Source organism: Monopterus albus, unplaced genomic scaffold, assembly GCF_001952655.1.
Source record: "Monopterus albus unplaced genomic scaffold, M_albus_1.0 scaffold103.1, whole genome shotgun sequence".
NCBI classification, from domain to species: Eukaryota; Metazoa; Chordata; class Actinopteri; order Synbranchiformes; family Synbranchidae; genus Monopterus; species Monopterus albus.
The window spans coordinates 2,531,535-2,555,037 of record NW_018127983.1 but is presented as its reverse complement, the minus strand read 5'-3'; the positions used below and the strand labels follow the sequence as shown (position 1 = coordinate 2,555,037).

Here is a 23,503-nt window from a genome sequence, read left to right as displayed (position 1 = left end):
TCACCCTCTCTCAGCTGGTACAGGGCCAGCTCGCCGGTTGTATACTGAAACACGTACCCGACATACCCTGACAATAATTTCAACTCACCACGAAGCGAAGCATTCGGTGGCTTTTGAATTCTGCACAGTTGCATGGTGACTTTTTTCAGAGCTCGAGACAAGGCTGACTCCTCGGTCAGTATCACGGGTACGTTGCTGATAACCCCATATAATTTTTCAATAGGAGTGGATGATGTAGCCATTTTTCTCTCTCGTTATTACAGGCAAAGCTTCTGATTGGATAACCTTTCACCTAGAACTGTCAAATCGAGTTTGATGAAAGCCGGTATCTATACTGTGTGTTATGTCTTACTAAAATCCCAGTATACGCCTCTGCGTCGATGGTACCTTCACATGTATGCAAGTCACCCATGCCATGGACACTGATGCACCCTCACACCATCACAAATGCTGGCTTTTGCACCTTTCACTGATAACAGTCTGGATGGTCTTTTTCAACTTTGGCATAAGGAATCTGACGTCCATTTTTCCTGAAAACAAGTTGAACCATGGACTCATTTGATCAAAGAACATGTTTTCAGCCTTTCGGTCCATCTGAGATGAGCTTGGGCCCAGAGAACGTGGTGATGTTTCTGCACAGAATTGATGTATAGCTTCCTCCTTGTGTAATAAAATTTCAGGTAGCATTTCATGATGCAGTGGTGGACTGTGTTAAGTGACGACAGTTTTCCAAAGTACAGTTGAGCCCATATGACTGTATTCATTACTGTAACATTACAGCTTTTCATGCGGTGCCTCCTGAGGTCACGCACATTCCACAGTGGTTTTTGCACTTGACCTTTATGCACTGAGATTTCCCCTAATTCCATGATATACTTATATATAACCGAGTTGACAGTTCTCTCACAAAGTTTGGCACAGTGTGGTGCTCTTTTGATACCGAGTCACGATACCCTCACCTGTTACCAATTAATGTGCTAATTTTGGAATCTTAATAGAATATTCTATGAACGTTTTAGTTAGCCTCTGGCACAACGTTTTTGTGTTGCATCACATTCTAAATCTATTTCTATTTACAAAATACAATGTAGTTGGTCAGCGAAAACACTGAAAACCTTTTCTTTGTACTTTTGTCAGTTAAATAAAGGTTCGAGTGAATTAACAAGGTTAATTTAGAGGGCGGCTGTGACTTTCCAAATGGCACTTTAAACCCAGCCAGGAGCTGCTCTGTTGCTGTAGCTTTTATTCGGCCATTATAACTATACATGAGCTTCGACCTGTCCGGCTGTTAAATGTGGTTTCTCAGTATTTTTGAAAAATGGACAAAAATGTCAGACTTAAAAGGTTAGTTTGGCATTTTGGGAAAGAAGCATTGGCTTTCTGGGAGTTAGATTGAGAAGATCGTTATATATAATGAGAAAAAAAAGGCTAATTACAGTAGATCATGTAGTACTGTATCTTTCATTTTAAATATCCAAAATGCAAGATTTAGAGCTGTTTTTCTTGGTAAATCACTTTAAACAACTTTGATGACTGCTCACTCATTCCTCTTGTGCAGACCAAAGCAGAACTTGCTTTTGCTCTCTCAGCATAAAGGTGTTGGTGTTGTGCTTTCAAACAGGTAGACTCATAACAGGTATTGGCCCATTGTAGCCTGTGTGCACGATTTGCAGAGCTTGTTGTCTCTTTCTGACTTTATTTGACCCCCTTCTTTTATTTTAGCTTAATCTTAAGATTGCTCTGTGTCCTGTTCTATTCTGTTGCTGTGTTTAGTAATTCTTGTTAACCAGACAGTCATACAACATAAGTGCATTACAGGAGCAAAATGCAATTTTTTGTATTTATGAGGATTAGGGTCCCAGCGATGTGAGCTTACTGAGTTTCTATACCTTGTAGAAAAGCACCTATCCAGGCACATGAAGCACCTTAAGCTGCAAAGCAGAGCCCACCAGCGGTTTGCTACACATTTATTGGGTAGCTTCAGTATGATTCAGCTGAAAGACGAATCCGTCATGTGCTAAAACACCCATCCTTTTTGACACTATCCGCATTTTGCCTGGAGGAAGTGTTACCCTTTAAAACTCACACTACAGATGTTCCCCCAGATTTATATTGAAGGGCTTTGTTATTTAGTCAGCCAAATAACACACCAACAGGCCTCCAGTCCCAGCTACTAGCAAGGTAAGGAAAACTCAGCTGCAAACACTTGTATAAAACAGGCTGAGTTTCACACTCTGCTGGAACCATCCTGCATCTAGTTTTACAAAATAATTGTGTGTGACCCTATAGTAATATAAATCCTCTGTGCAGTACTGCACCATAAATATTTAGCAAAGTGCTTAAAGGTGTAGTATGTAAAATTTAGAAGGATTTATTGACAGAAATGGGCTATAGTATGGATAATTATGTAATCACCAGAAAATAAGAATATTTGTGTTTTCTTTAGCTTAGAATGAGACTTTTATATCTACATAGGAGCAGGTCTCCTATCATGAAGAACGCCATGTTTTTTTTACAGTAGCCCAAAATGCACAAACCACATACTGGCTCAAGAGTGTGAACTTTGTGTTTTCACGTTGAAGTAGCAACTTGGATTTGGAGATGCTTGGAAGATGAAGAAGTAATATTAGAAATGAGGAAGCATTGTCGTGACTTTAAGAACTATAATTTGAAGAAATGAAGCATCATAGTCACACTTTAACACTGCCACTCGGAATGCATCAGCTCTACTAATGTATGATCGTGCCGCCTTATTAATATTTGTTTGTCTATGGAAGAGTGTCCCAGTGTAACTGGCTGGGAGAACTCAAAGACTGTACCACCATTACTGGCGAAGATACCAGCATATCTTCGGTGTTCTTACTTCGTTTGCTCACAAAGGAAGCGTACCAGAAAATGAGGAAAGAGGAGTGGAGTGGCTGTCCGCCTAAAAGCCCTCTGGTGCTCTGCTTCTGCGGATGCCTTTGATCGTTGCTGTGGACCCGACTGGTTTACTTGTCGTCCTTGTATGACTCGCTGGCCTGGCTTCATTTGTGGTTGGCCTCTGCCCATAGGCCTGGATTTCCTGGCCCCTCATCCATGTTGCCGACTTTCACGACATCTGAGAAGAGGCATAAATTGGTCTAATCTCCGACCGCTGAGACGTGTGTCTCAGCCACCGAACCCTGTTTTATCGATTCAGATGGGTTTGATTAATGTTAGATAACATTAATGTTGGCTAACAAGACAGTCATTCTGAATGACTTTTTTTATATCGCGGAAATTGGATTTCATGTTGCTGACTGAGACTTGGTTAAAGGAAGGTAAGCATTGTGCATTTTATGAGCTTCTTCCACTTGATTGTTCCTTCTTCAGCTCCCCCTGTACGACATGTAGGGGTGGTGACCTGGCATGTGTTTTTAAAAACAGTTTTCAATGTCGGCAGCTGACAGTGGACGCTTACTCAAGTTTTGAACTACAGCTGTTTGTGGTAGAGCTCTCTCACACACTGCTGTGTGCAGTGGTTTATCATCCTTTCTAAATTTAATAAGGACTTTATTCAGGAGTTCTCTGATCTCCTGGGTTTTATCTTGCCAAAGTTTGACAGGCTTTTAATCCTTTGTGATTTTAACATTCATATATGTTGCCTGGCTGACCCTTTGTCTAAAGACTTTTTAAGTATTATTGACTCTTTTAACCTCACTCAGTCGGTGTACAAGCCTACTCATGAGCTCAGATACACACTGGACCTTGTGTTTTTATTACTGAAGTATGTGACTCTCGATTCTCCGATCATTTCCCTGTGTTATTTAATGTTAATGTGCTGCCACTGTTAGACAAACCTTCTATTCCTCTGGTATAGAGATGCTCAACCACCTCTTCAACAGCAGGAGAGTTTTCTACTTGCTTTAAAAATTCTGGTCTGGTGGGTGATGTGTCCTTCTACATGGATCCTCAGGAAGTATTAAGTCTATTAATATCCATCTGTCAGAATATACTGTATTCCATTGCTCCCCTCCGATGTAGACCGGTTAAGCTGAAGGTGGAACCTTGGCTAAATGACTTAACTCAGGAACATAGATGAAGATGTCGTAAAGCTGAACGTAAATGGAAGAAGGATAAACTTTATATTTCCCTTCGCCATTTCAGGGACTGCTTGTCAGACTATCAGAAGGTGGAAAAATCGGCCAAATTGAACTATCTTTCTAACATTGTGGTCAATAATTGTCACAAACTTCGGGTTTTGTTCATTACAGTTAATTCTGTCATTAGCCCGTGTAACCTTACCTCTCATTCTGAGGCATCTGTTGAAATATGTGAGGGTTTTCTTCATGATTTTTGGGACAAAATAGCTAGCATTAGGCAATTCCTAGCTGCTGACCTTCCCCTGCCTTGTGCTACTTTTGACTAATTTGAGGCTGTTTCTTTGCCTGTGTTATCAGAAGTGGTTTTACATATGAAAACATCTCACTGTTCACTTGATTTCCTGCCAACAAGATTATTCAGGGATGTTTTTGAGTCTATTGGTCCTAGCTTTTTGGCCCTAATTAATTTATGTTTGACTACAGGCTCAGTTCCAGATGATTTTAAAAAGCAATTGTCTAGCCACTTCTTAAAAAGCTGAATATAGATCCTTCAGTGTTTTCTAATTTTAGACCAGTGTCTAAAATATCACTTATGTCAAAGTTTTAGAGAAGATTGTTCTTTTTCAACTCCAGTCTTTTCTGGTAGAGGAGCAATTTCAGTCTGGGTTTAAATCAAAACACAGTACTGAGTCAGCATTATTAAAAATTAATAATGATATTTTGTTGACTAGGGATGCTAGGGATCAAGTTCTGTTGGTGCTTTTAGACCTCTGTGCTGCCTTCGATACTGTGGATCATGGAAGCCATCATGGAAGCCTTATCTCGCTTGGAGCAGTGTGTAGGAATTCATGGTACTGTTCTTAACTGGTTTAGATCTTATCTCATGAATCGAAGTTTTTCTGTTCATATTGGTAACTGTTCCTCCTCTTCAACTCTCCTCTCCTGTGGTGTCCCCCAAGGGTCTGTACTCAGCCCAACTCTCTTTTCCTTGTACATGCTTCTGCTGGGATCAGTTATAAGGAAATATGGCTTCTCCTTTCATTGTTATGTGGATGACATCCAGATATATTTACCATTAAAAGCAGCCAGAGGGATGTCTAAACAGCCATAGTTTGACTGTTTGACAGACCTGAAAGCATGGTTGGCGCATAACTTTTTAAAATTAAATGAGGATAAAACTGAGCTTGTTTATTTGGTGATCTGGCGAAATTTGTTGCTTTTAACCACGACTTAGGGCCCCTGGCTCATCATCTGAGGATGACTGTAAAAAACCTAGGGGTAATGTTTGACAATGACTTAAGATTTGACAAGCAGATAAACTCAGTAGTAAAATCTAGTTTCTTTCAGAATCAGAATCTGCTTTATTGGTCAGGTGTGTCAGACACACAAGAAATTTGACTCTAGTACATCTGCTCTCAATGTGCATGTACATATCCCCATGCAAGGGGCAAGTAAACAATAAACCAACATAAGGCTAGTATAACAAAATTGTCAGTATTAACAAGCAACAAACTAAGCAGTATAAACAGGCAGTAAACGAGGTTGTTAAGTAAAGTCAAGTCATTTCTTTCTTTTAATGATTTTGAGATTGCAGTTCATGCTTTTATAACCTCTAGACTTGACTATGGTAATGCATTATGCCTTGGTGTTAATCAGTCATCTCTCACTCATCTTCAAATGGTCCAAAATGCTGCGCCTCGTCTTTTAACAGGTACCAGGAAATTTGACCATATAACTCCGGTACTGGACTCTCTTCACTGGCTTCCAGTTCATTTTAGAATTCATTTTAAGCTATTGATTTAGGTTTTTACAGCTCTTAATGGGGTGGTGCGAACCTACAAGATTGCTCAGATCATCAAGCCAGTTTCTTTTAGAGGTTCCCAGGGCCAGATACAAACGCTGGGGTGACCGTGCTTTTATTGTTGCAGCTTCTAAATTGTGGAATAATAATAATAATAAGCATCATTTATATAGCACTTTACAACTCACAGAGCCCAAAGTGCTGCACAGAATAAGGATAACTATACGCTAAAACAATACTGTTATGTCCAATCCGACACGGAGGAGAGCGAGTAAAGAGAGATGGACCCAGGTAGCTGACTCCAGTGCAAGCAGTGATAAATTTATTTACAGTGCAGTGAGGAAAAAAGTCCATATGACAACAAGCAGCAGAATGATGGGAGTAACCGGGTGTCAATCAGCAGCAGAGAAGCCAGTTGCAGGTCCTTCAGACAGGTGGGAGTGGGCCAATTGGTGACAGCAGAGATTTTGGATGGGTCAGCGAGGAGTCTTCCCTGTTCTATGATGAACTCCAGGAAATGGAAGACGCACTTCTCAGCTTTAACATACAGGTGGTTTTCCAGGAGTCGAAGAAGGACTTGGCGAACATGCTGGATGTGCTCTGTGAAGGAAGAAGAGTAAATGAGAATATCATCGAGGTAAACAAAAACAAAATGACCTAGGAAATCACGGAGGATATCGTTAATCAACCCCTGGAAAACCGCCGGGGCATTGGTGAGGCCAAAAGGCATCACCAGATATTCAAAGTGCCCCAGCGGGGTCTTGAAGGCAGTCTTCCACTCATCACCCTCACGGATGCGCACAAGGTAGTAGGCACTCCTGAGGTCCAGTTTAGTGAAGACTGCTGTGCCCTGGAGAGACTCAAAAGCAGAGGAGAGGGGAGGTAATGGGTAATTGTTTTTAACAGTGATGGCATTAAGACCACGGTAATCAATACATGGACGGAGGCCACCGTCCTTCTTCCCCACAAAAAAGAACCCTGCCCCCAGGGGTGAGGAAGAAGGATGAATCATACCTGCACGTCGGGCGGTTTCAATGTACTCCAGAGCCTGCCATTTGGGTTTGGAGATATGGAAGAGGCGACTGTTGGGCAAGGTGGCTCCCGGATACAGGTCGATAGCACAGTCATAGGGCCTATGAGGAGGGAGAGAGTCAGTGGCTAGGTGCTTGCTGTACACTTGTTGAAGGTCATGATAGTCTGAAGGGACAGAGGAGAGATCAGGCAGCTCTGGAGGTGAAGGATGAGGCGAGGTGGTGGGTTGTCCAACCAGAAGACAGATTGATGCACAGGTCGGGCTCCACTGGGTGATGGTGCCGGTGGTCCAGTCCACTGTGGGTTTGTGTTGGACCAGCCAGGAGTGACCCAAAACCAGTGGAGTATCCGGGATGGAGAAGATGTGGAAACAGATGTCCTCATGGTGGTTGCCGGTGATGGTGAGACGAAGAGGTGGAGTCCGGTGAGTGATGTGGGTCAGCAGCCGGCCTTCGATAGCCCGGGTCTTTATAGCATGGGGCAGCAGTTCTGGTGTTAGTCCGAGTTGCTCCACCAAGGCCGGGTGCATGAGGTTACCCCCGGCTCCAGAGTCCAGGAGCACTTGGTGGGAGGATGCCTGACTAGCGGTCTCCAGGAGCATGGGGAGAAGGCAGTTGGTACCTGGTCTGGTGGAGGTGGAAGGACAGCCCGTCAGTGTCCCCACTTTCACTGGCGGGCCCGCATCAGGCAAGTGGTGATGAGATGGTCCGGGGCCCCGCAGCACAGGCAAGACCCGGTGCGGATGCAGCAGGCCCATTCCTCGGGGTCCAGACGGGAACGTCCTAGGTCCATAGGTTCTTCTGTTCTTATGCGGGTGCTGGTGTTGGAGTCCCCCATGTGGAGAGAACCCCGGGCCTCGACTGGTGGTGATGACATGACACGGGGCCGGAGGGCCGACTGCTGCCCTGCTCTTTCCTTGCGAAAAGAGCATTGCTGTTTTTCGATCCTGATAGCCAAGTCAACTAGGGAGCGGAGATTAGGGGGCTTGTCCTTGGTGTTGAGTACAGCTTTGATATGGTCATTGAGGCCATGCCAGAAGGCCGCGCGCAACGCAAGGTCCTCCCAGCTGGCCTCCATAGCCAAGACCCGGAAGTCAATGGAATAGTCCAAAACACGACGAGCCCCCTGGCAGATAGTCATAAGCTCCCTAGAAGCTTGGCTCTGATGTGATGGTGGAGAAAAAACAGACCTTAATTAATTGAGGAATTCTGTGATGGTGGTATCGATGAGTAATCCACTGGTGTCCGCAGCCTTGGTCCAGATGAGCGCTTTCCCTTGTAGACGGTTGATGACATAACTGATCTTCTCTCTCTCTGTGAGAAAAGTCCGAGGTTGGTGATCGAACACACTGCAGGCAGCACTGCAGCACTGCAGCAGAAAACCCCGGCATTTCTCAACGTCACCGTCAAAAACATCTGGTTCTGGTATGGGAGGGTCTCGGCGGGTACTAGCAGAACGGGTGGCTGAACGTGGATGATGACCTGGGGTTGCAGACTGATCTGACTGAGAATCTGCACAGACGGACTGTATCAGAAGAAAACTCATCAATAACGACAGTAACTAAACCAATTTAAAACCGTGCCCTTCAGCCCGACGAGGTGTTCCAGTGTAGATAATTAAACTGCATGGTCAACAGTATCAAATGCTGCTGACAAATCAAGTAAAGCTAAAATAATGGGGCACTTGGCATCAAGAGCCATGGCAATATCATTATGTACCCTCAGCAGAGCAGACTCTGTACTATGTCGAGCCTTAAAACCTGACTGAAATTTGTCAAATGGAATGGTTTACCTTTTAATGTTAGCTCATCTACAGATTTGACAACTTTTAAATCACTGGTTAAAACATATTTATTCACTTTGGCTTTTAATATTTAGTATTGTCTGATGCTTCCTTCTTTTAACTGTTGATCCTGTGTAGTTCGTGTGTTTATGTTCCTATGTCGTTTTATTCCTCTATTGATATTATTTATTTCAGTTCCTACCTTGCCCTTGTACAGTCCTTTGGTCAACCAGACATTTTTAAAGTGCTATATAAATAAATTTTGATTTGATTTGATTGAGTGCTGGGTAACCCACTTACACTGACCCCCACCAGTACCTGCTTTTTGACTCACACCATCCACTTCAACACAAACTGGGAGTCATCAGAACTCTAAATCACAGGGCAGAGAAGTGCCCACAACTGCAGAAGGGGCCAAAAAGGAGAAATTATACATCCAGAACTCCCTTAAGGCTTGTGGATACCTTAAGTGGGCCTTCACCAAAGCTAGGAAGAGGCCCAACACCAACAGGGAGAAACCAGAAACAAGAGGGGATAACACTGTCATCCCTTATGTGGCTGGTTTATCAGAGAAGTTAAAAAGGATCATTCACAACCACAATATCCCAGTTAACTTTAAACCAGGGAACACCCTGTGGCAGACACTGGTCCACCCGAAGGACAAAACACCCAGAAATAAACAGAGTGATGTGGTGTATGCAATTAAGTGTAGTCAGGAGTGTAACGACTTGTACATTGGTGAAACTAAGCAGCTGCTGCACAAACGACACCCCTCACTAAATAGTGGTGGTGGGCTAAGACACAATTTGTCATCCATCTACAATCCTGTTTTGAGATCTCTGCCCAAACATGACCACCAGGACAATAGGCTTCGGTCCACAGGGGAGGATTCAAAGACAGGTAATGACCGATACTGGGCTATAACGACTCAGTTGTTAGTGGACATTGTTGGCCATCAAAGGACTGAAACACCACCGAGGGCCTCTCTGACATGATCCCCAAAACAACCAACCTGAGCTGTCCTTCCGATGTGCTCATTCCTAATTCTGTCCATCCTGGTCACTCCTAAAGAGAACCTCAGCATCCTCATCTCTGCTACCTCCATTTCTACCTCTGCATGGGAGGATACAGAGACTAAAATTATTAAATTCATGGGTTGTAAAACACATATAGTACATTTTGAGTCCTACTGGGAACACTTAGCTGTCTTATGGCATGATGAAAAGTCTTCTTACACGGGCCAAGCATTTTTGATGGCTATTCCTGCATCCCCAGCAGATATCGTGATGTGACGTTGATGTAGACAATGTTTGAGTAGCACACAGGAACCATGTTTGAGACTGTGAACTCTCCAAGCCAAAGATGAAAGAACATTCCCATCCTCCCACTGGGCCTCATTTACTCACTGATGCTGAGAGCAAACTTCTTTCTGTGTCTTGTGGTCTACATTACTGACAGTGAGCAGCATCACACTTTGCTGTCCTTAAACACAAAAATTAGTAATATCTACAAGTATTTTCAAAACCTTATTTTGTAATCAGCTGTTTTGCAGTGTGATGCCAACATTTTAAAATAGAATAGTCTTATCAGACGTAGCTCTTGGTAATGTAATCTGCATATTATGGGATATTACACTCAATGATGCTCATGAACTGATGGTCTACACTAGTCTAAACCACTCTTCAGAAAACAAATGGGTGACATCACAGAGAGTTTGCAGTCACTATCTTGTACTCATAAAAGTTTTCTGATACTACACACCAATACTGCTTAAGGGCAGCATTATGCAAACCTCAAGCTACTTAAGCAAAGCAAAAGACATTTCAGTGGTGTGAAGCACGGATATAATATATTTATGGATTGAGTGACAATTAATAATAGCCAACTACAAGCTCAACATGTTGTCATGATTCTGTCCCTCCTGTTTCCATTCTCATGCTTTTATTTTGACATTACTTCCTTTTTTTGTTTCACCACAGTTTCGGACTTTTTACTTTAATCGGGACTCATTGTTCTCACCTGCTCCTGACTGTTTGCACCTGTTTTCACTGCATTATAAGCAGCCTGGACTGTGTATTCGACCTGAGTGTGTGCATCGTGTTTTCTGTTTTTTTTCTGTATCGTTTTGTTGTTCCGTGCTCTTTTTAAAGAGACAGTTATTCACTTATCCTCATCTGGCAATGTAATTGAGTTCACCCTAGATAGTATTGGGAAGCTTCACGCTCCAATCCTGACACGTGTATTTTATTGGAACAGTGGCAGTGCCATGTTTGTTTACACACAAAGTTTTAAGTTATTGCATGGCTTCCTATTTTTTATTTAATCACATTCAGAAAGTAGGGCCTAGATATCATGAAAAAGAAAATCATCTCTAAAGTCAATGCATTTTTAATGTTTACGCTACATTATTATTATTAAGTAGGTATCGATACTCAGGTTTGGCAAATATTCTAATGTTATGTGCTTGTACTCATACTCAGTCTGAAAAGAGTGGTATTGGTGCATCCCTTGTTGTAATAGGTTTTTGTCAACTGGGGGGATGAATTTTGTCAGCAGAATCTCCTTGGAGTATTTGAGTGCCAGGGCAGAGCATTTGATTTCTTAAACTAAATGTCTCTGACTCATTCTTTTATGTGATTTTGAAGCCTTTGCCACTTCACAATATTGATTTCAACAGCTGCTTTGAGATTCAAACATAAATCATATCATGACTAGTGCATTAAGAAGTTCAAATCAAATTTTATGCACACTAATGTTTCTGTATCAGTCCATATCCTGAGCTCAGATGTTTCACTGACACATTTGATCTTATTTAAACCCTCTTTCTAGCAGACCTCCACATAATGTATGTGAAGAATTCATGCAAAGGAACAGTGAATACTTTATTTTATTTTATTTATACTATAGGCTTTTTGTGGCCCAATGTTTTACTAAGGCTCAAGTTTTTAACCACTCTAGCAGCATGGCTATAGGAATGGCAATGTTTGTTGGTCTGTGTTAGTTGGTCAGGCCGCTACTTTGGTCTAGCCTGAAATATCTTATTTTATCATGCTAACATGCTAAACTAAGGTGGTGAACATATGATAACCAACCTGCTAGACATCAACATGTTTTCTATGTTTTTGTGAGCTTGTTAGCATGTTGATAGCAGCATTTAGGGCAAAGTACCACTGTACCTAACAAAGCTGTTAGCACACAGCTATAGGCTTACTCCCTTAACTTGTGAGCAACCTTAGCATCACATTTGTATTTAACTTGTAATTTTGTAGTATTATTTTCTCTGAAGTGTTTTTAAGGAGATCACAATTAGATTATCTTACTTTAAATACATTTAATGTTGTTTGTATTGTGGTATTGTAGAAAATTAAGTAAAAATCTTAAAAAGCTATTTCAGTACTTCGAAAAATACACAAATTTGCATAACATTGTCTTTACTTTAAAATATACAAAACAGATTAAAACTAAATGATGTACCTATAAGTACTAAAAGAAGAGTGTAAGAAAGGAAGCTTACTTTCGTTCAATATATCATAGAAAGTCTAAAATGCCACATGGTGATGCATTGGTTAACACTGTTGTCTCACTGAAAGAAAGTTCTGTGTTTGAGCCTTGTGGCTGACCAGTGCCTATACATGTTCTCCTTGAGAGAGTATAAGAGTGCTGCACCTGTCAAACTCGGGTGTGAAGTGACGATTTATGACATGATTTATGGCGTTTTAGCTTGCCTACTTTTTGCACTTCACTTCCATTTAGACAAGAGTCTGTCCACTTTTATGGCATTTAATTAGAGACTTTAAAAAATTTTGCACTTAGGTGTTACTTTTCATCTTTGAAGCACTTTATTTTAGGATTGACAGAAGGTTTTGATCATAATTTATGGTTTTATAACAATATTAAATGATTTAATTGGGGTTTCCCATGAGAACAGAACAGAGGGTTCTATCACAGACTAGGGCTATTACATCAAAGGGATTTTAATTGGGCTTTCCATAGCAATAGGACAGAGCAGCAGCACACAGATTTAGTTTGTTGCTCTCTAAATATTGTATAAATGTAAGGGTTAATGTTTTTCTTTAAATTTAAAAAAGAAACAAGAAGGAGACAGAATACAAAGAAATTACAAAGAAATAAAAGGAATCCAATTCAACAGCTATGTTTGTGGACTCCATGTTTGCTCTGTTGCGCACATACTGTTAGTGTCTGTTCCAGTCACACAGAAGATGTCACGATGACGTATTGTGGTGCTCATGCTGTGAAATGGAAACACAAGTGTGTATTGGGACCAGGCACAGCAGGTGTCCCTGTACACCAGCTGAAAAACTCTTTGTGGGGAATAGCTTGTGGCCTGGAAAAGAGCCCTTGCAGATTACACAGGGTATTGAGAGCAGGAGGGCGTACTGTGCAATGTGTACAATGAGAGTGTTCCGGTACTGCATTGTTTCTGAGATGGAAAAGCAATGCTTAAGGCAGCCAGGGATGACTGGTGAAGTGGGATCTGAAGATCTAAAATAGACTAAAATTGTTGTGGTCGAACCATTGAGTGAGAGAGTTAGTACTATAATGTTGGTACTCCATCTTTGTAGTACACTGTAGGAGCTGTTGTGTAAAGATGATTCACCCATCCCACACCTCTGCAGCATGTGGGAGGGAATGTAATGGGCATTCTGTTGACAAGGGGTGAAAGAGAATTGGGAGAGTGAAGGCATCTCTAAGAGGCTCAAAAATAAAACAGTCAAATCTTAAGCCAGTGATTTTTCTGGAAACATACTCCTTACTACAGAACCTACACCTAGCTCAAGATATTTTTAGGTGAAGATCTACAAGAAAGAAGGTGGCACTGTGTGTTTTTACATGGACAAAATACTCTAAATAACAATACGGACATTAAGTCAATGAAAACCCACACGGTCCCAGTAACTAGATGCAAAATTTTAACATAGGCTAAGAGAATAAATATGCCTCCTGATTGTACAACTACACACTGAATTATTCATAGGAATCAATATTATATTATACTGTCAATCACATCACGTAGTATAATTCATCACAAGCACAAAATAAGCTGACACTTTGTCAGCTATGAATGATGCAACTGCCCCTGTGTTCAAACTATGTTGTGTATATGAGACTCAACAAAAACAAAGCAATTCTTTGTCAAAATCAGATTAGGAGTGTGTGAGATGGAACCGCACAGTCCAACTAGTAATAATTAATTAAAAGAGGAGATATTGATGTTATACAATGAAAGGAAATCCAGGCATTATTGACCATATTATGAATGTCATTTACAGCAAAAGACTGAAATGACGGATTTTCCGGCAGCGGCAGGTTTTTATTTCCTGAGACATGCTTATTTAAGACATTACTCAGCAAAACAAAGCCAAGTGAGCTATAGTGAAGAGTTCCATTAAAGGCCTGGAAATGCTTTTGGATTGACTTGTGGAGCTATGTGCGAATGAATGCCCAGTAAATTATTAAAATAGCACCTTGTCCTAGTATGGATGTAATATATATCTATCTTTGAGATATGCAGTCACTAAGCTGAAGCGTCGTTTTAATGCTTTGCCTGCAGCAATGGAAATCTACAGTCTCAAGGCTAGACCAGTCTTTTGCACCGAATAGTTGAGTGGGATTTCTTGAGATAAATCTTGAAAAACAAGAATCAGACTTAGACAATTCTATAAATACAGGTTTTCTCTCTTGCTTTGGCACTTTTCTTGAATCATCCTTAACATCTGCAAAACAGTAATTAAATTTCTCAAAAGAATTTGTACAAACAGCACCGTACAGTGGATTACTTGCAAAAGCGCATCACTTTCTCAAAATCCTTCGTTTATCTCTCAAAAGTACATTTTATGTCAATGCCATCAGTATGGGTTCTTTGTGTTATTGTTTATGAGCAAGACAGTCAAAATCTTAGTTATGTTGTCAATTAACAGTGTATTCTAAGGATTTTCTGATGTAAAGTACCGTATGGCATGTATCAGTTTCAACAGTACAAAGTTTCACATTACTGTATGTGGGAGATTGCAAAAAAAATTGGACAGGATTTACATTGACGCTTTCCTGTTTTTTTTCTGTCATTGTGATACAGAAAAGAAAGTGTTTTTGTTACAGCGAACCGTATGTGTGCTTGTTCAGACTCAGAAAAAGGCAGAACTCGGACTCAGGCTTGACCAGGTAAACGTATTTTACTGACAGAACTGAGAAGTGGTCAGAATCGGTCATGTCAGCCGATCTCAGGGCAGCGGGGAGTGCTGGGATGACTTGACTGCTAGAGCTACAACCCAAGGTAGTAGGAGAGGTGCAGCTGGCTAAAGAAAAGCAGAGGATGAGAATGAGTAACAAGGATGCTATGGAAATGGCAATACTGATAGGTATACTGAGGACCTGAGGAGCAGAATTTACTGGCTCTAGGCAGGTGAGCGTTGTAGGCTACAAACACAGTCCAGGGGGAGGTGTAGGAGCTGGCATAGGCGATCACTGGTCCAAAGTGCAGTACTACCGTCGTGGTGAGGCTCAGGCTCGCAGTAGATGACAGAGCAGGTAGAAGGGCAGTGCAATGAAGACTGACAGGTGAGATCCAGAGCCGTGCAGCAAGTCCCAGCAACAGTTGGTCTCCTCATCCTGAGTTAAAGGTTCACAGTCCAGGCACGAAATCATGCCAATAAAAAAAAAACACAAAATGGCCAAAACCAGAGGATACACCAATCCACAGTAAGACAGTTCAAACAGAAAGCAGCCCGCAAAATTAAGAAGGGCATATAGTTCCTTAACACAAGTTCACAGTAAAACAAATCAAACAGAAAACGACCCTTCAAAAATAAGAAGGGCATTTAGTTCTTTAACACATGAAATCAGGTCCCACAACATAGAAGCAGTTCATACACATGGAATCCTTAAAGTAAAGCACAGCACAAGTACTAACAGGACCGCAAGAGATCATCTGGCAACAAGGACACACCAATGCTCCCTTTAAGTACTAGTCTGGTAATTGAGAGCAGGTGTGCCTCGCCGCCTAGAATGCATTCCCACCTGTGCGGAGGCAGAGCTACTGTGACAGCCCGTGCCACCTGATGAAGCGCTCGGGGTGGACAGGGCCACGGACGTAACAGTTTTACTGCACTTCATAGCACAAAGGACTGTATAGTGTATAATAAGTGGAATGCTGTGTGTAATTTGAAGTGTTACAATATTACAGCACAGTGAACATTGTTAGCTTACATACCTATTCTTTCTAAGAAGTGTGTTAATGATTGACGTCATGGTTGGTCTAACACTGGGCTTCACCCAACGTGGTCTGTATGCGCTTATGACCTTGGCCTCTTCTACCCCTTCCTCTGTTTTGCCCCACCACCCTTCCACAATGAGGTCTTCTTCTTCTTCTTCCTTGCATTTGATGCAGTTCATTTCCTTGTTTTAACATTGTCAGAAATTGTAACATTGTGTTCTGCTCTGTTTATACAGTATATGCTGCCAAAGGGTCAGCAGATACACCTCTGAGCTATTAGTGAACTGGTTGATCTAACACTTCACACATTCTCCTTCATTAGTGAAAGTCAAGATTCACCTGAGAACAGATTATTGACAACTGGTTCACCCATTTTGCCTATAATGGCTTCTGAACTAATGCCTAGATGTTTTGGGAGATCAGACTATTCAACAGAGAATCGGTATAATACATCTGGTTAATAATGTAGAAAATAACAGGCATTTGTACAAAATCATTTGCATCAATGTGCCAAAGGGCTTGCAATTTGTTCAGAAGATGGAGAAATTGCTTACAGTATATGGAGTACACAATGGACTAGATGATGTGGAGCCTGTACAAGTAGTTAAGAGAATTTCATTTCTGATTCAAGAAATGCACTATAGTAAGTGAGAAAAACCGCATTAGTTTGTTAATAAGTCTGTCCCAAACTTGGGGCAGCAGACAGTCAGCTCTGACCTTAATTATTTTATAAGAAAGGTAATTCGCTTTCACTTTGGGCACTGTTGGCAGCGCTAGCCTCAGGAAATTGCAAATGTCTGAAACAAAATTATATCACTTATACTCTGTCTGCTGTATAGTACCCTTGCACATCTCTGACTCATTGTTATTGTCAACTATATCTACATTACCATGCTGTTTTCCTCCCTACAGGACTACACTTTGACTATGTACTTCCAGCAGTACTGGAGAGATAAGAGACTGGCCTATGCAGGGATCCCTCTCAACCTGACACTGGACAACAGAGTAGCAGACCGGCTCTGGGTCCCTGACACCTACTTCCTCAATGACAAGAAGTCCTTTGTGCATGGTGTCACTGTGAAGAACCGTATGATTCGACTCCACCCTGATGGCACTGTCCTCTACAGCCTCAGGTGAGCACTGTTACCATAAGTTTTTCAAGAGCATCTTTTACCTCCCTCAGTGGCACAGAGAACAAGGCCTTTATTAGTGACATATCAGAAATATCTCTTGTTCCCCACTTAGTGCAAACATTCAGACTTGCTCCTTGTTTGCCTGTTGTTCTCTAACAGTTCCACCAGAATTATAACATTAAAAGCCCAAATGCCTCTTTCTTTTTCATTGTTTTCTTTCTTTCTTTTATAGGTAGGCTTTTAATGTGGGGAAAAAAAAAACATCAGGGGCTCTATTTTCCTGCAATAGGGTGCAGTGCTAAACATTGACTGCAAGGTACATATTGGCATATTCATTCACCTTTTAAACCGCTCAGTCCCAAATGGGGTCACAGGCTGGAGCCAATCCCAGCCAGCAATCAGGTGAAGACAGAGTACACTCTGGACAGGCCGCCAGTCCATCGCAGGCATCACTGACAAACAACCACTCACACATACAGGCAATTTAGAGTCACCGATCAACCTAAGGTACATCTCTTTGGGCAGTGGGAGGAAGCCAGAGTACCCGGAAAGAACCCACGCAAGCATGGGGAGAACATGCAAACTCTGCACAGAAAGGTCGTGAACCCACAACCATCTCGCTGTGAGGCAACAGCGCTAACCACCATGCCATTTTAGTGACCACAGATGCAGCACATTTTTGTGCACTGGAGAAGAGGCGAAATACGTTGTGGATTAAGGGGTTAATTTTATGCTTCCCAGCCTATGCATTTGTCAGGAAATATTTCAAATGCACCTGCAACAGTGATAAGAAGTGGTCTGAGCTGGGGTTCTCGTTATCTTTTTTTCAGGTCAAAACGGGCACCAAAATTACACTGCACAGCCTAATTAAATATACATTGTACAGATTATACAGATCCATACAAGTCTCTATTTTAAGTACTCTATTTTTATTCCTATTTATCTCGTTTCACAATGAGCATTCCTTTGTCTTTCTGCGTTGTTTACTGCCTGTTTATACAGCTTTTTTCATGGTTAGCACTGTTTGTTGCTTGTTAATACTGCTTATTTTGTTATATTACACAGCCTTAGGTTGGTTCACTGTTTACTTGCCCCTTGCATGTTGATATGTACATGCACATTGAGAGCCGATGTACCAGAGTCAAATTGCTCGTGTGTCCGACACACCTGGCCAATAAAGCAGATTCTGATCCTGATTCTGATTCTGATTAACATACACATGGCCTCGAGTGCACCTCTTCTCCCACTTCAGTGTAATCACATTCATTCATGGCAGGAAAATACCAAACACACCCGGACAAGATTGGGCATTTTCAGGGTGGTATGCCCGTAAGCAGAACCAAACACACCAATGCGCAAAAAAAGTAGACATGCACCTGAGGAAAACTCCATAAGGACTGCATTTGAAGTGATGCAGAAATTGTGCTGGCAGGAAAATAGAGCCCCAGGTGTTGTCAAGTACTGACTTTCGATGGCAATAACTTAACACTGATTAGGAGTGCAGCAAATAAGAAACAACAATAGGTACACCAGGTTTCCATTCATTTTGACCACGTTTGAGAAAATTGGCAAAAGGAAACAGAAATTAAGTTGCACTTCCTTCTACTACTTTTATGTAAATATTAGGAGTTGATATGTTGAGATAAACTACTGGTGGTGCACATTTTACAGTAAGGTGCCATTAAGTTACTTTACATGGGACAATTAAAAGAGCACCAGCAAAACCTCAAACAGTGAAAGGCAATGTAGAAAACGTGGGAAATATGACATTTCTGTTTGTTTCATGTATTCATTTTGTTTTTATTTGCACACCAAATTTTGTAAGTCATCTGAATGTAAAAACATTTTTTCTATTTAGTAAGTGATCTATCTATCTATCTATCTATCTATCTATCTATCTCATTTTTCCCATTCAGTCATTTTATGCACTAAATAGGAAATTACAGGGCATCTCCATCTACAAGGTAGATGGAGATGCCCCTTATGTGAACTGTTGTTGTTGGCTACACATAGTCTTTTCTCAGCTTTTATTTGTTTGTTTGTGGGCTATTGTTTGACCCATTATCAGGATACTTTATAACTTACAGTACTATACTGTCATAATCTTCACTTAATCTCATTTGAGTAGGGCACAATGCAAACCAAGATGGTGCAACTACTTGAAGACAAATTTAAGCAGATTGCAGTTAAAGGCCCCATTTACACTTTGACACCATTCAAGTTTGATATCTTGATAAAGTCCAGATATGATACACTTTAAATAACACTTACACTTGCATACACTGTATATGCATTTCCATTAGCCAGATAGAAAGTCTGATTGCATCAGTATTGGCTTTCCTCTGCCTTAACACACTCCATTCTGACCCAGTTTGGTGCAGTAAAAATCAAGTATTCATCTTGGAGAGACTAATATTTTCAACATCTCACACCACCCTCCGAGATGGTTTCAGTGATTAGCTAGCAGTGCATCGCAAATGCTTTGCTTTTAATTGTTTGCATTTACTCTTGTCTGTTACACTACTGCAGCTATCCAATCTGCCCAAGATGCATGAAGTGGCTAAATGTTTTGTTTTCTTGAAGTCATTTAAGCTGCAATTCTCAAAGCTTAATGCTGGAACAGTGAGTCTCACATCAACCCATATCTCATAACTCATCGCATATGTTTATTTGGACCTCAAGACGGGATTCTGTGATCATTTGTTTAGTTTGACATTAGTTTTATCTTGTTATTACACAGACTGAAGGGAAACACTTTGTTATGGGTTGCAGCAAATCTGCTTCTATTTGACATTATGCTTTAGTAAAATGTCTTCATGAATAAACCACACTGTCGCCTAAGCATTGTGCATTTCTCCCTTTTTTTTGTTTTTTTGTTTTTTGCTTCAGAATCACGACGACAGCAGCCTGTATGATGGATCTGAGGAGATACCCCCTGGATGAGCAGAACTGCACTCTGGAAATTGAGAGCTGTAAGTTGAAGCCCCACATCATGTGCTAAAAGAAACACAGAGAACAGCTCCACTTTGTCATTAGATAAAAATGTGAATAGCACTGTGAATCACATAAAAAGGTTCTCACACTCCTCATCTTGTAGAGACAGAAACTATCGACAGTCATGGATCCCTTGCCTGTGGTGTAGTTCTGTCTGCCTGCAGTGACACACCCCATGAAGATTTACATCTCGTGTAATCAGCACTTAGAGCCAGCTCGGTCTCAGCTGTAGCAATTAGGCTCCCAGATTTCACTTAAGCAAATAAAGTACAAGATTAATTTTAGCCCTGCAACCAATTGAGACAGTGCTTTTTCACTCATATGGATCGCACCTTGTCTTGTTTTTGTGTACCTTTTTGCAGATGGTTACACAACAGATGATATAGAGTTCTACTGGAAAGGAGGGGAGGCCGCTGTGACTGGGGTGACACGCATCAAGCTCCCTCAGTTCTCCATAGTCGACTACAAGCTGGTTTCCAGGAATGTGGTCTTTTCCACAGGCGAGTAAAGAGTCACACTGAAAGAGGATGAACGTCACAATAACTCATTACGTATTTATTAATATATGAAATAGCATCCTATGAAGTGATTTTCATACTTTTACTAAAGGTTGTAGCCTTTTTGTTTTTTATCTAACATTGCACAAGTTTGTAGTTTTAATTCCATTCCCTTAAAGCAGCTGAAAAGCATTTTTCCATAGCATTAAATATTCATGACCAAAAAGGCAACATCAAACATAAAAACATGTTTTTTAAGTGCTATTTATTAAGAATTAACACTTCAAACCTTTTGGTTTTGGAAAAGCTAAAAGAGGAAAAGAATGAATACATGTTTCTCTGATGTGAAATGACCACAAAGTGTTAACACTTCAGCAGAAGTTAGTGTTTTTACAAAGTACTCTCCTCCCTCATTTTAAGATGCTAATCGAGAAAGTACATTTTGAGGGCCTGTACTTTTTCATGAGGCACCCAAATGTCAATGCATCTCTTGCATTTTGTTTTCCTGCAATAGTCCATGTGCACTTTCTTAATTACAGTAACTGCATCATATCATGACCTTTCTATAAAACCAGAACTGGGAATAATAATAGAGTGGCAATTACCCTTTGTTTCTTCAAGCTCTTGATAAAAGAACTGTGGCTGTACTCACAGCTTTATAACATATTCATGAGACAGAGCTCAAACAGCATGAATTATTCTTTTATTATACAAAACATCAGAAGCAGCAAAACAGTGATTATTACCACTGAATTAATGACAAGAAGGATGGACACTGTCTGAACATTTCTGAGAAGATAATACTGAGAGGGCTCCTTGGGTCAAAGGTAAATAAACCCTAAGGAGAGTCTACAGATAAGGATAAGCTCTGAAAATTTCTAACTATTCCTTTGACATAATATTTGTGTAATCAGTAGTTATATGTCTTTCTGTATTGTTGTATTTGCACACAGATCATCTCCATGTAATTGTAATTTGAACTATGCTTGCTTGTTTGCATTGTGATGCAGTCAGTCCTTGAGTCCATCACCATCACACCACACCATCACCAAGCCAAGCCTGGTTTCAAAAAGGGTTATTTTACTTTCACTGTCTGTTCCTGCAGGTGCCTACCCTCGACTGTCTCTGAGCTTTAAGCTGAAGCGAAACATTGGCTACTTCATCCTGCAGACGTACATGCCCTCCATCCTCATCACCATCCTTTCCTGGGTGTCATTCTGGATAAATTACGATGCCTCAGCTGCCAGAGTTGCATTAGGTATGATCTGTCCCATGCAGTACATCGACCACATGCCTGTAGTGTCACCTTCAGAAAGATGTGCTTTGTAATCTGGGCCTACAAGGCCTGTGAACAGTAACCACCCAAAGCTAGAAGCCTGACAGAGGATTTTAAACTCTGCTGTGATTCAGTTCTGAGAATAAATTAGGAATTGATGGTAAAAGGTGGCTGTAGGTGGAAATGCTGAGAATCCAGTTACACTCTTAGGTGTAAAAATTACAGACTCGTTACAAACTCTTTCGGCCTTTAAAAATCAAGAAAATGTCTAGCACATTTGTCATTTATGTATTTTTATGTTTGAATTTAATCCAGCCAAACAATACTTTCTGAATCCTTGTTATAATTCTGTTGAGCTCATAAGTTAGTGTCATAGTACTGTACTCTAGACTGTGATACTAATGGGATGAACCATTATGTAATAGAGTAATATTATTGTGTTGTGTTACAGTTCTGACCAAAAATGTTTACATAAATGCCAAGATATCTGCTTTAAAAAATGTCTGTAACAACCACGAAGGTTTTAGCCTTCCGCAGTGTGCAGTTTCTTTTCATAGAAATAAAGGTGTGGCAGCACATAGCCTTAATATTGGTGCGTTAAAAGAGCAACTGCTACAAAAAACAGACTAAGCACAGAAAGATTGCCCTGATATGAGCACTGACAACAACATGTTCTGAGGTGTTAAAATGTAGCACTAAGCTGATATCTGGTTTTTCTCATAGGAGGCTTTTTGGGCTCTAGCTCCACTTTCTCTTTTGAATGTGATTGCACTTCTGCCCTTTCACTGTGTCTCTTTCCTAAACACTCATACCAGCAGTTGGCAGGTAGTTTGCTGCAGTTGTGCACCATCTTGCTCACATAGCTAGAGAAAGAAAAAGAGATGGTTGGAAGTAATGAGGATCTCAGGCTAATAAAATTTACTGTACTGTGACCTGAGGAGATGTTGGGCTGGATGTTGTTGGCCAGCAGGAGACATAAACAGTGGCTATGACCTTGCCAGTGGTTTTATTTATGTTTCTAAAACAAACCAGAAGTGATCTTTCCACTGTTAGTGTGGATTTTCAAGACATCTTAGCAAAATTAGCACTAAGTTGAACTTAAATATTACTATATTACATAATTTAATTTCAGATGTGGAAAAGTTAGTACTGTCGCCCACCAGCAAGAAGGTTCCGGGTTCGCGCACTGGCCGAACCTGTGCCTTTCTGTGTGGAGTTTGCATGTTCTCCCTGTGTCTGCGTGGGTTTTCTCTGGGTGCTCCGGTTTCCTCCTACAGTCCAAAGACATGTAGGATAGGTTGACTGGTGACTCTAAATTAGATTTTTGATTTGATTTGATTTGATTTATTCTTTCAAGCATGTAAAACAGTTGATATGACAACACACATAATTTTACACATAATCCAATATCAATTTGCTTCTACCTAGTACATGCTTGAATGGAGTAGGAAGAAGTCAGACTTATCCAGTCCTACCCCATGACATCATCTTAACATCATTGGTTTGCAAGCAGTAAATGATTCACTTCTACACACACACACATTATACTAAAAAAAGATTATAACTGTGTTAACATTCTTACATCACACAAGTAGTATACTAAAGAATTGTTACAAAATGTACACCACACCCACAATTGTCCATGTAATTAATCATTGAGCCTGTTCTTGCATATATCTTGATTGACACATAC

General features: G+C 40.9%; 1 protein-coding gene across 2 annotated transcripts in view; it reads left to right on the top strand.

Annotated features, from left to right (window-relative positions):
* Positions 1–23,503, top strand: part of gabrb3 (gamma-aminobutyric acid type A receptor subunit beta3) — a 54,181-nt gene that overhangs the window by 19,014 nt on the left and 11,664 nt on the right. For both annotated transcript variants that reach the window (XM_020609940.1, XM_020609941.1), the window contains exons 4-7: positions 16,823–17,043; positions 19,933–20,015; positions 20,400–20,537; positions 21,640–21,792. In XM_020609940.1, the coding sequence (XP_020465596.1) occupies positions 16,823–17,043; positions 19,933–20,015; positions 20,400–20,537; positions 21,640–21,792 (595 nt within the window). The remainder of the gene's footprint in view (positions 1–16,822; positions 17,044–19,932; positions 20,016–20,399; positions 20,538–21,639; positions 21,793–23,503) is intronic.